General features: G+C 44.0%; 1 protein-coding gene across 3 annotated transcripts in view; it reads left to right on the forward strand.

Annotated features, from left to right (window-relative positions):
* fblim1 (filamin binding LIM protein 1) overlaps nt 1-16,005 on the forward strand; it is a 39,281-nt gene that overhangs the window by 10,830 nt on the left and 12,446 nt on the right. For 2 of the 3 annotated variants that reach the window (XM_068017375.1, XM_068017374.1), the window contains exons 3-7: nt 3,962-4,146; nt 4,408-4,522; nt 13,455-13,624; nt 14,580-14,758; nt 15,598-15,718. In XM_068017375.1, the coding sequence (XP_067873476.1) occupies nt 3,962-4,146; nt 4,408-4,522; nt 13,455-13,624; nt 14,580-14,758; nt 15,598-15,718 (770 nt within the window). The remainder of the gene's footprint in view (nt 1-3,961; nt 4,147-4,407; nt 4,523-13,454; nt 13,625-14,579; nt 14,759-15,597; nt 15,719-16,005) is intronic. The other variant, XM_068017376.1, reaches the window with a different exon arrangement.

A 16,005-nucleotide genomic window follows, 5' to 3' on the forward strand; every position in this document is an offset into this window, starting at 1 on the left:
TGTAAAAAGTTGAGGTCCCAGCACTGATCCCTGTGGCACACCACTCATTACATCTTGCCAACCAGAAAATAACCCATGTATGCCTACTCTCTGTTTCCTGTTAGCTAGCCAATCTTCTGTACATGCCAATATGTTACCCCCTACACCATTCGCTTTTATTTTCCGCAATAACCTTTGACTCCTTATCAAATGCCTTCTGGAAATCTGAGTACAATACATCCACTGGTTCCTCTTTATCCACAGCACATGTTACTTCTTCAAAGAACTCCAATAAATTGGTTAAACATGATTTCCCTTTCACAAAACCATGTTGATTCTGCTGATTACCTTGAATTTTTCTAAGTGCCCTACTATAAAATCTTTACTAATAGCTTCCAACATGTTCCCTATGACAGATGTTAAGCTAACTGGCCTGTAGTTTCCAGTTTTCTGTCTCCCTCCCTTTTTGAATAAAGGAGCTACATTGGCTATCTTCCAATCTAATGGAACCTTCCCCGAGTCCCGGGAATTTTGAAAAATTAAAACCAACGCATCAACTATCCCACTAGCCACTTCTTTTAACACCCTAGGGTGAAGTCCATCAGGACATGGGGACTTGTCAGCCTACAGCTCCAATAATTTGTTCAGTACCACTTCCCTGGTGATTGTAATTTTCTTGGGTTCCTCCCTCCCTTCCATTTCCTGATTTACATCTATTTCTGGGATGTTACTTATATCCTTAGTGGTGAAGACTGATGCAAAATACCTGTTCAATTCATCTATCATCTCCTTATTTTCCCTTATTAATTCCCCAGACTCACTTTCTATAGAACAAACGCTCACTTTGTTAACACTTTTCTTTTTTAAATATCTATAGAAACTTTTACTATCTATTTTTATATTTCTAGCCAGCTTTCTCTCATACTCTAAATTTTCCCTCTTTATTAATCTTTTAGTCATTTTTTGCTGCTTTTTATATTCTGTCCAATCTTCTGACCTGCCACACTTCTTTGCGCAATAATATGCTTTTTCTTTAAGCTTGATACTATCTTTAACTTTTTTAGTTAACCACGGATGGTGGGTCCTCCCCTTGGAGTCTTTCTTTCTCATTGGAATGTATCTATTATGTGTATTATGAAATATCCCCTTAAACGTCTGCTACTGCACCTCTATTGACCTGTCCCTTAACCTACTTTGCCAGTTCACTTTAGCTAGCTATGCTTTCATGCCCTCATAATTGCCCTTATTTAAGTTTAAAATACTAGTCTTAGACCCACACTTCTCTCCCTCAAACTGAATGTAAAATTCAATCATATTATGATCGCTGCTGCCTAGGGGTGCCTTCACTATGAGGTCATTAATTAATCCTATCTGGTTGCACAATACCAGATCTAGTATAGCCTGCTCTCTGGTTGGCTCCAGAATGTGCTGTTCCAGGAAACTATCCTGAAAACATTCTATGAATTCCTCATCTAGGCAACCTTTGTCTTTGATTTTTCCAGTCTATATGTAGATTAAAATCCCCCATGATTATCGCCATACCTTTTTGACAAGCACCCATTATTTCTTTCTTTACACTCTGTCCTACCATGTGGTTACTGTTAGGGGGCCTGTACACCACTCCCACAAGTGGCTTCTTGCCTTTATCATTTCTCATCTTGACCCAAACCGCTTCTACATCCTGGTTTCCTGAACTTAGGTCATCCCTCTCTATTGTACTAATACTATCATTAATTAACAGAGCCACCCCTCCACCTTTTCCTAGCTTCCTGTCCTTCCTAAATGTCATGTACCCTTCAATATTCAGGTCCCAATCGATGTCATCCTGCAGCCATGTCTCTGTAATGGCTATCAGATGGTACCTATTTATTTCTATTTGCGCTATCAGTTCATCTGTTTTGTTTTGAATGCTACGTGCATTCAGATACAGAGCCTTTAGTTTTGCCCTTTTATTATTTTTGTAACCTCTTGACTTGTCTGTCGATTTGCTCTTAGATTTGTACTCACTGTCCTTTCCTGTCAAGGTCTGTTTATCTTTTGTCATTTTAATACCTTTCTCTCTTGCCTTGCGTCTACCCTTTGATTTACCACATCTTCCCAAATTTGATCCCTTGCCCCCATTGTTTAGTTTAAAAACCATTTCTACTTCCGTAGTTATGCGGCTCGCTTGAACATTGATCTTAGCGTAGTTCAGGTGTACACCGTCCCAACGGTACAGCCCCAACTTTCCCCAGTACTGGTGCCAGTGCCCCACGAACCGGAACCCAGTTCTACCACACCAGTCTTTGAGCCACACATTCACTTCTCTAATCTTATTTGTTCTACTCCAATTTGCACATGGTTCAGGTAATAATCCAAAGATTATTACCTTTGATGTTCTGCTTCTTAATTTGGTGCCTAGCTCCTCATACTGACTATGCAGAACTTTTTTTATCCTGCCTATATCATTGGCACCTACATGAACCATGATGACTGGATCCTCTACCTTCCACTGTAAGTTCCTCTCCACCCCTGAGCAGATGTCCTGAACTCTGGCACCGGGCAGGCAACACAGCCTTCTGGACTCTCGTTCTTTGCTGCAGAGAACAGTGTCAATCCCCCTCACTATACTGTCCCCTATTACCACTACTTTCCTTTTTGCTCCCCCCAGTTGAACGGCTTCCTGTACCATGGTGCCATGGTCAGTCTGCTCATCCACACTACAGCCATCGCTCTTGTCCATGCAAGCTGCAAGAACCTCAAACTTGTTGCTCAATTGCAAGGGCTGAGGCTCCTCCCTTTCCAACTTCTCGATCTCCTCACCTGCCTGACTCGCAGTCTCACCCTCCTGTCCCTGATCACTGACCAAAACAGATGACCCTATCCTAAGTCCAAGTAACTTACCCCTCCATGATGCATCGCAATGTCTGCAGCTTAGCCTCCAGCTCAATGACTCTGAGCCGAAGCTCCTCAAGCGCAAGCACTTACTACAGACGTAGTTGCCATGGATTGCAGTGGCATCCAGGAGCTTCCACATACTGCAGCCGTAACACATCCCCTGTCCTGCAATTTTAATTTTGTTAATTAAGTTTATTTTCTCTTAATTAATTTATAGTTCCCCTCCTTACCAAACTCCTTCACTTACCAAACTCCCTTCTTCACATTGTGCCATCCAGCAGCACTCTGTGCAGACCTGAGCAGCACTGAGAGTCCCTTGAATTTATACTCTCTGAAAACAATGATGTGTCAGCTTTGCTAGAGCTCGGTTTAAGCTAGCTACCTGATTAACTAGCTTCAGCCACTCTCAGAGAGCTTGTTTAAAACTGTAGGAAACTTAACTTGCCTCTTAACTTAAACAGTAATTTCAGTTAATTGTTAAATGCAAACCAAACAAAAACTAGACCTGAGAGATTAACCCTGACTTACCAAACACCCTTCATCACACTCTGTGCCCTCAATGCAGACAATTCAGTGATCCCTGCTGTAAAATGCATGTATGTGAGACATCAGGTGAATACAAGCATGGGCTTGGCTATGATAGCTTCATGGTCATATATCCTATTAATGCTCACTGTTAGCTCATTTGAAGAATGGGTGTTTTGATGAGGAATTGGTAGGTGAACCAGTACCTATTGCAGATAGCCTAACAAGCCTCCGCAGAGGAGGGGAGGAAATTGAAAAAGAACTGATCTAGTTTTTCCAAACAGTTCAAAGCTATGTTTACTAGATGAGGTCAAATATCAAACTTGAAATCTCAGAAATTACTCAAAAGGAATTTGTCATTTTTAATTTCTTTCATTTTTTGCAAACAAACACACACGTTCTGTCCAATCAGGCCGCTGCTGTGACATGTTTTTATCACCTGGCCCTGAGTGGGGGCACTGCTTATACAGCAACAGAGAGAGAGAGAAATGTTAGTGTGTCACAGCAACTTGGCATGGATATGTCCTAGGACTGTGCATCTTGGCTCTTCACAGCCCATATTATGTGCTTTTTTTTTTAGCAGAATTTCCCCCACCTCCTCCTCCTTCCGCTCCAGAAAACACAAGAGATGCTTTTCACTCCAATGAGATACCACTTCCTCCTCCTCTACCTCTGCAACCATGTGAGGGACCAGTCCCATCCTTAATTGATTCCAACCAAACCAGGCTGCAGAAATCATATGTTGGAGCGGGTCCAAAACAGCAGGTAGGCAGTGCAAGCAAGCTTCATTATTCCGCTTCATTTCTCCTATCTTGAAATGTTGATTCTCAATAGGACATGGATCCTTGGAGGCTTAAAGCCTTTCATGTGTGAACCCAGACAGTGAGCAATGAATGCTATTGAACTGTAGGGGCAACACAGCCATGCACAATCTTGATTCCCAATCTTCAAGAGATGAGAGAAAAACTTTTAAAAAAAAGATTCTTTGAGTTGTGCTGTTTTTGATGCATTCCTTTTTTGTACCAGGAATTCTCTGCACTTTCTGAACGTGAGAGACATCCATCTGTGGGATTCAACCAGGAAGATTCCCTGACCCAAACGGTGAACAACAAGCTGAATAGATTACCAGATTCGGGGCCAGGTAGGTGGCCTATCTGGAATATAGTTATGAATACATTCACCCACTCCCTGGTTCTAGGGTATTACTGGGAGCACTGCACAGTGAGTCCAGTGTGCTGACAGCCCATCTTACATCTGTATTATTTGTCACCTAGTGTCACTCATTTTGTTTGAATAATCAGAAAGTTTTCAAGCAAACACCTCAAAATCAATTACTAATTAGGTGTCTGGATTTGTAATGAATGTCCTGGGAAGTGTGGAGCACAAGGAGTCTCGAAACACTACTGCAGTGCATTTGTAAATTACACTTTCAATGGGGGAACTGGACGATATAATGGATTCGACCAGTGTGACCAATACATTAGCCATTAGCCACACGTGGCTAATTGAGGCTCCAGATATGGCTACTTACATTACTCATTGGGTGTGTGATCTCAATACTCATATTCACGGGGTGTACGCATGTGAACTTTAGTCTTTTTATGCATTTATTGGTGAAATTATAAGACAAAAAGCAGAGTGTTTTATGATCATTGTGAGTGTTCCTTGGTTACTGAATAAAGGTAGGTTAAGTAAATATCCATGTGAAGTAGGCTTACCTGTATTGTGTGAGTGTATGTAAATTGTTTTCTACTAAAGTTAGTGCTTGTGGCTAAAATGGGGTGGCCCATTGCCATACATGTGGCTAGTATGATTCCAATTGGACAATGTTGGGTTCGATGTTGGTCTATACGTCCACCTGAGACTGAGAATGAAAGTCTTCAACATGCCTGTAAGAATATTAAATGAAATTAACTGGAGCACTCTTGATCCAAGTTCTAGAGAATGTACACCCACAACATTAAACTGACCTTAGCACAGCACTCATTTGGTTGTAAATGGAATGGTACAGGGAAGGGTTGCTCTTTTGGGGTCGCAATAGAAGCATATTTTATTGGAATAGTGCAGAGGGAGCTTTACGTTTTATTTAACTCATGCTTTAACAGATCTGGGCGTGCTCGATATGGACATTGGGTACCTGAAATGGAAAGTATTTCATATCCTTAACACTAACGTTGCTCTTTAATGATCACAAAAAAGTTCATTAAAACATGTGCCCTGCAATGGAAGGTTCAATTTTTGCGAAGCAGTACCATTGATTTTTTTCACTGATTGGTTGGTTGATTTCTTAGAACTACTGCAGAACAATACAGTAACCTTGCACACATGTTTTTGTCTTCTCAGCTAAAAGAAACGCACAGCAAACAAACCTCATTTTGAATTGCAGACTTCAAAAGGGTCCCCAAAGTTTTTGGTGAAAATCATTGCTCTTTGGTTGGTCACACATCATGTTGCGAGCAAACACAACAATAACTAGCATTAATATGTCACCTTAAATGTTGAAAAACATGCTAGAGCACTTTACAGAGTTGCAAGGTAAACAATGGATGCCAAGCCAAGATACTACGTAGGATAACCAAAAGCTTGGCCAAATCAGTAGGTTTTAATAGGGCTTTAAAAGAATAGTAGAGGTCGAAAGGAAAAGGGAGGAATGCCAGAGCCTGGGTATCAGGTAACTGAGGGCAAACATAAAAATCACAGAATGTATGCAAATTGGATTTTCAGCTGTGATTTCCCATACACTGAGTGCCTTATCTCAGCTGGATTATTTGGGTATGTCCTAGTGAGCCTGTGTGATTTTCATTTCATCCTTCGCCCCATCCAGCGTTTAACAAAAATCTTTTTATCTTCCTTTCAGATGTGAAGGATCGCAAGCTTCAACAACTCATGGATACCAACACTCCTCCAAATCATTCTTCCCCTTCCCTTTTCTCTGACCCTTCCTTTCTTCAACTCTCGCCCCTTGCTGTGTATTCACGATATCCTCTGATCTTCCCCTCTTACTCTGAACAATCTGTCCTCTGCAAAACCTCAGCTTCATCCCCTTTGCCCCCACCTCAATGAATTTTGAGCTAGGCATGGCACTGACCTCTTCCTTCACTTTCACGCCCACTTCTTTGGCCAGGGATCTCCCCAAGCCCCCCACCCCCACCCTACTCAGCAGACCTTTTTACCCATCTCCAGTATTCTCCCTCCACCTGGACCCCTCCTTCTGGCCTCTTACCATCTCTCGATCTTATCATTAAGAACTGCCAGCGTGACATCGGCTGTCTCAATTTCTCTGCACCCCTCACTCACTCTAACCAATCTCCCTCTGAACTTCAGCACTGCGTCCTCTCAGGTCCAATCCTAACATTGTCATCAAACCTGCTGACAAGGGTGGTGCCGTTGTTGTCTGGCGCACCAACCTCTTCAAGCAGAGACCAAAAGCCATTCCCTGACACTTTCTCCTACCTCCCCCTGGATGATGACCCCCCCCACTGAACATCAAGCTGTTGTATCCAGGACTGTCACAGACATCATCTCTTCTGGTGATCTTTCCTCCTCAGCTTCCAATCTCATTGCCTCAAACTCCATACAGCGCACTTCCACCTCCTTCCCAAAATCTACAAACAGGACTGACCTAGTAGAGACATTGTTTCAGCATGTTCCTGCCCCACTAAACTGATTTCTTCCCATCTTAACTTTATTTTTTCGCCCCTTCTCCATTCTTTTCCTACCTACACTTGTGACTCTTCTGATGCCATCCGTCATTTCAACAGTTTCCAGTTTCCTGGCCCTAACCATCTCCTTTCTCCCATGTACGTCCAATCCCTTTACACCTCTAGCCCCCGCCAGGACAGTTTGAAATCTCTCTGTTTCTTTCTTGAACGAAAGCCCAACAGTCCCCATCCACCACCACCCTCCTCTGTCTGGCTGAACTTGTCCTCACATTAAACAACTTCTCCTTCAACTCCACTCATTTCCTCCAAATAAAAGGTGTTGCTTTGGGTACAGGCATGGGTCCTAGCTATGCCTGTCTTTTTGTGGGATATGTGGAATATTTCTTGCTATAGTCCTACTCAGACCCTCTCCCTCACCTCATTTTCTGGCACGTTGATGACTGTATCAGTGCCAAATCCTGCTCTTGAGCTGAACTGGAAAATTCCATTGACTTTGCTTCCAGTTTCCACCCTTCTCTCGCCTTCACATCTCTGACTCTTCCCTTCTCTTCCTTGACTTTTCTGACTCCATTTCCAGGGGATAGGCTATCAACCAATATTCACTATAAGCTCATGGACTCCCACAACTACCTTGACTACACTTCCTCACACTGTGCTTCCTGCAAAGACTCTATTATTTCCATTCTCCCAGTTTCTCTGTCTCCATCGCATCTGTTCGAACAGTGCAAACTTCCATACTAGCACTTTTGATATGTCTTCCTGTTGCCTCAATTGAGAATTTCCCCCCATCTATGTTGGCAGTGCTCTTGACCATGTCTGTTCTATTTCAAGCACTTCTGCTCTCATCCTTTCCCCTCCCTCCCAGAACCACAATAGGGTTCCCCTTGTCCTCACCTTACACCCACCAGCTTCCGTATTCAATGGATTATTCTCCGTCATTTCCATCAGCTCCAGTATGATGCCACCACCAAACACATCTTTGGCTCTCCCCCACCTTTCCCCTTTCAGCATTCCAAAGGGACCATTCCCTCTGTGTCATCCTGGTCCACTTCTCAGTCACCCCAACAACCCCTCCCTTTCCTACGGCACCTTTCCATGCAAGTACAGGAGATGCAACACCGGCTCTTTTACCTCCTCCCTTCTCACCATCCCAGGCCCCAAACACTCCTTCCAAGTGAAACAGCAATTTACTTGTACGTCTTTCAATTTAGTATACTGAATTCACTGCTCATGGTGTTGTCTCCTCTACATTGGAGAAACAAAACGCAGACTGGGTGACCGCTTTGCGGAACACCTCCGTTTAGTCCGCGAGCATAACCCTGAGCTTCTTGTTGCCTGTCATTACAATTTTCTAACTTGCTCCCACTCTGACCTTTCTGTTCTTGGCCTGCTGCAGTGTTCCAATGCAAGCTCACAGAACTGCACCTCATCTTTCAACAGGGCACTGTACAGCCTTCTGGACTCAACATTGAGTTTTAGAACAAAACCACTTCCCCCATTTTGTTCTGTTTTCTTTGCTGGTTTGGATTTTCCTCTTCTCTCTTTCTTAATCCCTTTAGTTTGCATTTGGACAGCTCCTATCCTGCCATTCACACCTCATTCAGACACATCTTTTGTTTCTTTAAGAACAAAGAACAAAGAACAATACAGCACAGGAACAGGCCATTCGGCCCTCCAAGCCTGCGCCAATCTTGATGCCTGCCTAAACTAAAACCTTCTGCACTTCCAGGGCCCATATCCCTCTATTCCCATCCTATTTATTTATTTATCAAGATGCCTCTTAAACGTCGCTATCGTACCTGCTTCCACCACTTCCCCCGGCAGCAAGTTCCAGGCACTCACCACCCTCTGTGTAAAGAACTTGCCTCGCACATCCCCTCTAAACTTTGCCCCTCTCACCTTAAACCTACGTCCCCTAGTAACTGACTCTTCCACCCTGGGAAAAAGCTTCTGACTATCCACTCTGTCCATGCCGCTCATAACTTTGTAAATCTCTAACATGTCGCCCCTCCACCTCCGTCGTTCCAGTGAAAACAATCCGAGTTTATCCAACCTCTCCTCATAATTAATGCCCTCCAGACCAGGCAACATCCTGGTAAACTTCTTCTGTACCCTCTCCAAAGCCTCCACGTCCTTCTGGTAGTGTGGCGACCAGAATTGGACTCAATATTCTAAGTGTGGCCTAACTAAGGTTCTGTACAGCTGCAGCATGACTTGCCAATTTTTATACCCTATGCCCCGACCGATGAAGGCAAGCATGCCGTATGCCTTCTTGACTACCTTATCCACCTGCGTTGCCACTTTCAGTGACCTGTGGACCTGTACACCCAGATCTCTCTGCCTGTCAATACTCCTAAGGGTTCTGCCATTTACTGTATATGTCCCACCTGCATTAGACCTTCCAAAATGCATTACCTCACATTTGTCCGGAATAAACTCCATCTGCCATTTCACCGCTCAAGTTTCCAACCGATTTATATCCTGCTGTATCCTCTGACAATCCTCATCACTATCCGCAACTCCACCAACCTTTGTGTCGTCCGCAAACTTACTAATCAGACCAGCTACATTTTCCTCCAAATCATTTATATATACTACAAACAGCAAAGGTCCCAGCACTGATCCCTGCGGAACACCACTAGTCACAGCCCTCCATTCAGAAAAGCACCCTCTGTCTTCTATGACCAAGCCAGTTCTGTATCCATCTTGCCAGCTCACCTCTGATCCCGTGTGACTTCACCTTTTGTACCAGTCTGCCATGAGGGACCTTGTCAAAGGCTTTACTGAAGTCCATATAGATAACATCCACTGCCCTTCCTTCATCAATTATCGCCGTCACTTCCTCAAAAAACTCAATCAAGTTAGTGAGACACGACCTCCCCTTCACAAAACTATGCTGCCTCTCGCTCATAAATTTGTTTGTTTCCAAATGGGAGTAAATCGTGTCCTGAAGAATCCTCTCTAATAATTTCCCTACCACTGACGTAAGGCTCACCGGCCTATAATTTCCTGGATTCCCTTCTTAAACAAAGGAACAACAGTGGCTATTCTCCAGTCCTCTGAGACCTCACCTGTAGCCAATGAGGGTACAAAGATTTCTGTCAAGGCCTCAGCCATTTCTTCCCTTGCCTCCCTCAGTATTCTGGGGTAGATCCCATCAGGCCCTGGGGACTTATCTACCTTAATGCTTTGCAAGACGTCCAACACCTCCTCCTTTTTGATAATGACATGACCGAGACTATCTACACCCCCTTCCCTAGGCTCATCATCCACCAAGTCCTTCTCTTTGGTGAATACTGATGCAAAGTACTCATTCAGTACCTCGCCCATTTCCTCTGGCTCCACGCATAGATTCCCTCCTCTGTCCTTGAGTGGGTTAACCCTTTCCCTGGTTACCCTCTTGCTCTTTATATACGTATAAAAAGCCTTGGGATTTTCCTTAATCCTGTTTGCTAATGACTTTTCATGACCCCTTTTAGCCCTCCTGACTCCTTGCTTAAGTTCCTTCCTACTGTCTTTATATTCCTCAAGGGCTTTGTCTGTTCCTCGCCTTCCAACCCTTACGAATGCTTCTTTTTCATTTTGACTAGGCTCACAATATCCTGCGTTATCCAAGGTTCCCGAAACTTGCCAAACTTATCCTTCTTCCTCACAGGAACATGCTGGTCCTGGATTCTAATCAACTGACTTTTGAAAGACTCCCACATGTCAGATGTTGAGTTACCCTCAAACAGCCGCTCCCAATCTAAATTCTTCAGTTCCTGCCTAATATTGTTATAATTAGCCTTCCCCCAATTTAGCACCTTCACCCGAGGATTACTCTTATCCTTATCCACAAGTACCTTAAAGCTTACGGAATTATGGTCACTGTTCCCGAAATGCTCACCTACTGAAACTTCGACCACCTGGCCGGGCTCATTCCCCAATACCAGGTCCAGTACGGCTCCATCCCTAGTTGGACTATCTGCATATTATTTCAGGAAGCCCTCCTGGATGCTCCTTACAAATTCTGCCCCATCCAAGCCCCTAGCACTAAGTGAGTCCCAGTCAATATAGGGGAAGTTAAAATTACCCACCACTACAACCCTGTTACCTTTACATCTTTCCAAAATCTGTCTACATATCTGCTCCTCTACCTCCCGCTGGCTGTTGGGAGGCCTGTAGTAAACCCCTAACATTGTGACTGCACCCTTCCTATTGCTGAGCTCCACCCAGATTGCCTCGCTGCATGAACCCTCCGATGTGTTCTCCCGCAGTACAGCTGTGATATTCTCCTTAACCAGTAACGCAACTCCCCCACCCCTTTTACATCCCCCTCTATCCCGCCTGAAGCTTCTAAATCCTGGAACATCTAGCTGCCAATCCTGTCCTTCCCTCAACCAAGTCTCTGTAATAGTAACAACATCATAGTTCCAAGTACTAATCCAAGCTCTAAGTTCATCTGCCTTACCTGTTATACTTCTCGCATTGAAACAAATGCACTTCAGACCTCCAGTCCCGCTGTACTCCGCAACATCTCCCTGCCTGCTCTTCCTCTTAGTCTTACTGGCCTTATTTACTAGTTCCCCCTCATTTATTTCACCCGCTGTCCTACTGCTCTGGTTCCCACCCCCCTGCCACACTAGTTTAAACCCTCCCGAGTGACGCTAGCAAACCTCGCAGCCAGGATATTTGTGCCCCTCCAGTTTAGATGCAACCCGTCCTTCTTGTACAGGTCACACCTGTCCCTGAAGAGATCCCAATGATCCAGATATTAAAAAAAAAATCTGAAACCCTCCCTTCTACACCAGCTGTTCAGCCACGTGTTTAGCTGCACTATCTTCCTATTTCTAGCCTCACTGGCACGTGGCACAGGGAGTAATCCCAAGATTACAACCCTAGAGGTCCTGTCTTTTAACTTTCTATCTAACTCCCTAAACTTCCCCTGTCACTCTTCCTGCCTATGTCGTTGGTACCGATCTGTACCACAACCTCTGGCTGTTCACCCTCCCCCTTCAGAATGCCCCCTGTCAGTTCAGAGACATCCTTGACCCTGGCACCAGGGAGGCAACATACCATCCTGGAGTCTCTTTCACGTCCACAGAAGCGCCTATCTGTGCCCCTGACTATAGAGTCCCTATAACTATTGCTCTTCTGCGCTTTGTCCCTCCCTGCTGAACAACAGTGCCAGCCGTGGTGCCACTGCTCTGGCTGCTGCTGTTGTTTTCCCCTGATAGGCTATCCCCCCCAACAGTATCCAAAACGGTATACTTGTTAGAGAGGGGGATAGAGACAGGGGATTCGTGCACTGACTGCCTGCCCCTTCTAGCGGTCACCCATCTATCTGCCTGCACCTTGGGTGTAACCACTTCCCTAAAACCCCTGTCTATGATGCTTTCTGCCACCTGCATGCTCCTAAGTGCATCCAGTTGCCGCTCCAACCGATCCATGCGGTCTGTGAGGAGCTGCAACTGGGTACACTTCCTGCAGATGTAGTCGTCCGGAACGCTGAAAGCGTCACGGACCTCCCACATCTCACAGGTGAAGCACTTCACCCCTCTAACTGACATTTCTAGCACTAATTAATAAATTAATTTAAAATAAATAAATACTTATTAAATCCTTACTAAATTATGTTACAATTAACTATATGGTCCCTAATGCTAGATTTCTACTATAAATATTAAATGCTAAATACAGTAATCTCCTCCCTCTGGTTTAGTTACTCTTATTAATTAGTTAATTAGGGTTTTAATCAATTTTTATCAATGTTTTATTTTCAAATTCAGTACAAATTCCCTACCAGCCAATCAGGTCACAGCTTTCATGTGACATCACTTTTTCAGTTTTTTTTTACCTGAGGTAAGTTTTTTATACTCACCGGTCCGGAACTCTGCCCTCCGAGTCTTCTCCGTGGATGAAGTTACTTGTCCCATTACCACTCTCTTTGGCATTGTACCATTAAAACTTTTGTTATTTAATCTGTCCTGCCCTCCACCCTATCACAGACCGTCCCTTTTGTTCTTCTTCCCACCCTCTCTCTTTCACTTGCTCAAAACCTATTACATTTCTAACATTTCTTTGTTCTGATGAAAGGTCACAGATCTGAAACATTAACTCTGTTTCTCTCTCCACAGATGCTGCCAGACCTGCTGTGTGTTTCCAGCATTTTCTGTTTTAATTTGAGCCTGTGTGAGTCCTGGCAGGGCTGAGATGCATTAGTTTCTGTGCATCCTGGCCTGTATAGAATGTGCTACTCTCTGTGAGCCCTGGCCTGATTGGGATCTGTTAGTCTTTGAGAATCCTGGCCTGGCTCAGATATACTAGTCTCTGAGTCTTAGTCAGACTGGGATGCACTAGTTTCTGAAGCCCGGTCTTGCTGGGATGTGCTAATGTCTGTAAGTTAAGTTCATTATTTATTTCCTCTCTTAGATATTTGTGCGTTTTGCAACCAGCTAGTACCGCCAACCACCCCTGCCGTTGTAACCATGAACAAAATATTCCACGAGGATTGCTTGAAGTGTAGAAAATGTCAGTGCAGACTGGTGGGAAAAACTTATTACAATCTAGATGGCAACCCTCACTGTGACTCCTGCTACCAGGTACAGCAGCTATTTCTTTCAGATGGAATAGCTTCTTTTCTTTTTATAAAGTTCCTGCTTTTCTCTCTTCCTTTCTGGAAGGTACTGATTCTTGTTGTGATACAGTTATCTCGTTTAACACAGTGTCGGAATGTTATTTGACTGTGGCGGCATCGCTGCTGAGCTTGATCCTGTCCTCACCCAATATCTGTACGCTCAATGGCTTTCCATCAGTGGTCACTGGATAGTGATCAGGAGCAGGACCCCTGTCTGATTTTTCACCCCTTCCTTACCCCAGAAGAAGCCAAAATCAGGAAGATCTGTGAATCTTTAATTAGTTAATAGTAAGGTTTTGCTTTGTTTCTTCTTTACTCCCCAGATAAACCATTGCTTAAGGAAGGTTTTGGATACTTTAGCTCACACTAAGATGGGAATAAGAGAAATGACAGTGGTCTATGTGAGGGTTGTCCCATAGCAACACTTAGTCTGTGCCATTCTTTCATATTAGGTACCTCTTGAAGTTGGACTGGAGGTGGCATATCCTAGGTTTTCATCTTATCCTCGTTATCAACCCCAGGCTCCCCAGCAGTTAAATCTTTCCTCTCTCATAACTATGGGGAACAGAAACTTTATTTTTTTCTTTAAAATATCCTCTGTTCAATAGCCTCAGCAAGGTGAAGGGATCAGGTTAGTTGCAGTATGAGCCACACGGCAGATGAAGAGGTCAAACTGGGATATAGATTATGCAGATGTGGTGAGAGTCCTTCCTGTAATGAAGTCTCTCTTTCTGCACCACCTCACCCAGGGTGATCCTTCTCGAAAGGAAAAAAATATTTTTTAATAAAATGACTCAGCGAGGTTGCCTAATTTGTTACAATGTGCGCAATATGGTGCATCAATCTTCTTCTGCTATCTCACAGTGTGTCAGCTGCAGTGAGGGTGCTAACTGTGTCTTTTGTGCCTCTTTAAATTGCAGGACACCATGGAGAAATGCGGGAAGTGCAGAAAAACAATAATGGATCAGATTACAAGAGCCTTGGACAAGGCTTTCCATCCTGAGTGTTTCACATGTGTTGTCTGTAACCGGCTCATTGGAAGTGAGCGTTTTGGAGTGAACCAGGCCAAAGAGATTCACTGCCTCGAAGACTTCCAGAGGTATGATTCCAGCGTTCTTGTGCAATGCAGTGTTGAAAAGATCATGTTTCAGCACAGGCTGCTTTATGTGCTGATTCTCAGCTCCAAATTAGACACAGACTTACCAATGCCTCACCTGACGTAGTGCAAAATCATTTAAAATTTCTTGTATACTCCTGGTTCGTGAGATGGTTCGGTGAATAAATGAACTATATGTTATGGTGTTGATCTCAATTCCTGCTCTGAACTGAGTTAGCCAGGATAGCAGCCCAGATGCATTGTTGGCCTCAGCAGCCCTGGCATAAGAAGGGAAAAATTCAGTGATCCCTACTGGAAAATGTATGGGCATGGATGTCAAATAAAGGCTGAATCAGGCCTCTCTGTGAAGTTTCCATTCCATTCAGCTCATATTTGCTCATTCATCCAGAAGCACCCTACAGCTAGCCCATTACTGTGTCTACTTGTTTCTTAAATGCACCCTGGGTTTCTGCCTCCACCCCTGCCCAGAAGTCCATTCCAGATGCTGATCGCTCTCTGTTGCCATTTCCAACAAACAAATTTACAGTCCTGTTGAAGGCATTCAGGAAAGGTCACAGTAATAAATGTTGAAAAATCTCCATGTTTAATAATTGTAGTCTCGCCTTTGCTATTCAAGGTGACTCAAAATGTTGCCAGTTTTCATCAGGAATCCTGTACAAGACTGCAACATCATTTTCTATCAGCATGTGGCACTGTTGTATTTTGGAACTGCTGTGCAGACCAATCACAAATTGGGTTCAGGTTCTCTGGCTGTATACTATTAATAAATGCTTGTATGACCAAAACTTGCCCAATTATTTGTTTGTTTCTTGTGTCCACAGGAGATATGCCCCGCAGTGTTGTGTCTGTAAAATGCCAATTATACCAGAAACTGCAAAGGAGGAGTGCCTCAACATTGAATTGTTCGGGCTTCACTTTCATGTCAACTGCTACAGATGTGAGGTGAGGTCCTGTAAACAGACAAAGAGGTTCTGGGTCAGAGCACTCATTGTCATCACCTCACTGCAGTGAAAATGATGACTTCCTTTCATGTTAAATATTCAGATTTTCTAGATTAGGTTGGTTAAGTCAATGAACAACTGAGCCGTACAGACCATGAAAGTCCCAGCTTTGATTTTCTCTCTGTGCTGAGTTAGCTCATCTCTGCTGGATTGGTGATAGGGGGCACTATATTTGGCCTCAGGACCCTTGAGTTAGGAAGGGAAAAATCAGTCACGGTTCCCACTCTG

The sequence above is a fragment of the Heterodontus francisci genome, chromosome 37 (genome assembly GCF_036365525.1).
Source record: "Heterodontus francisci isolate sHetFra1 chromosome 37, sHetFra1.hap1, whole genome shotgun sequence".
In the NCBI taxonomy this organism is placed as follows: Eukaryota; Metazoa; Chordata; class Chondrichthyes; order Heterodontiformes; family Heterodontidae; genus Heterodontus; species Heterodontus francisci.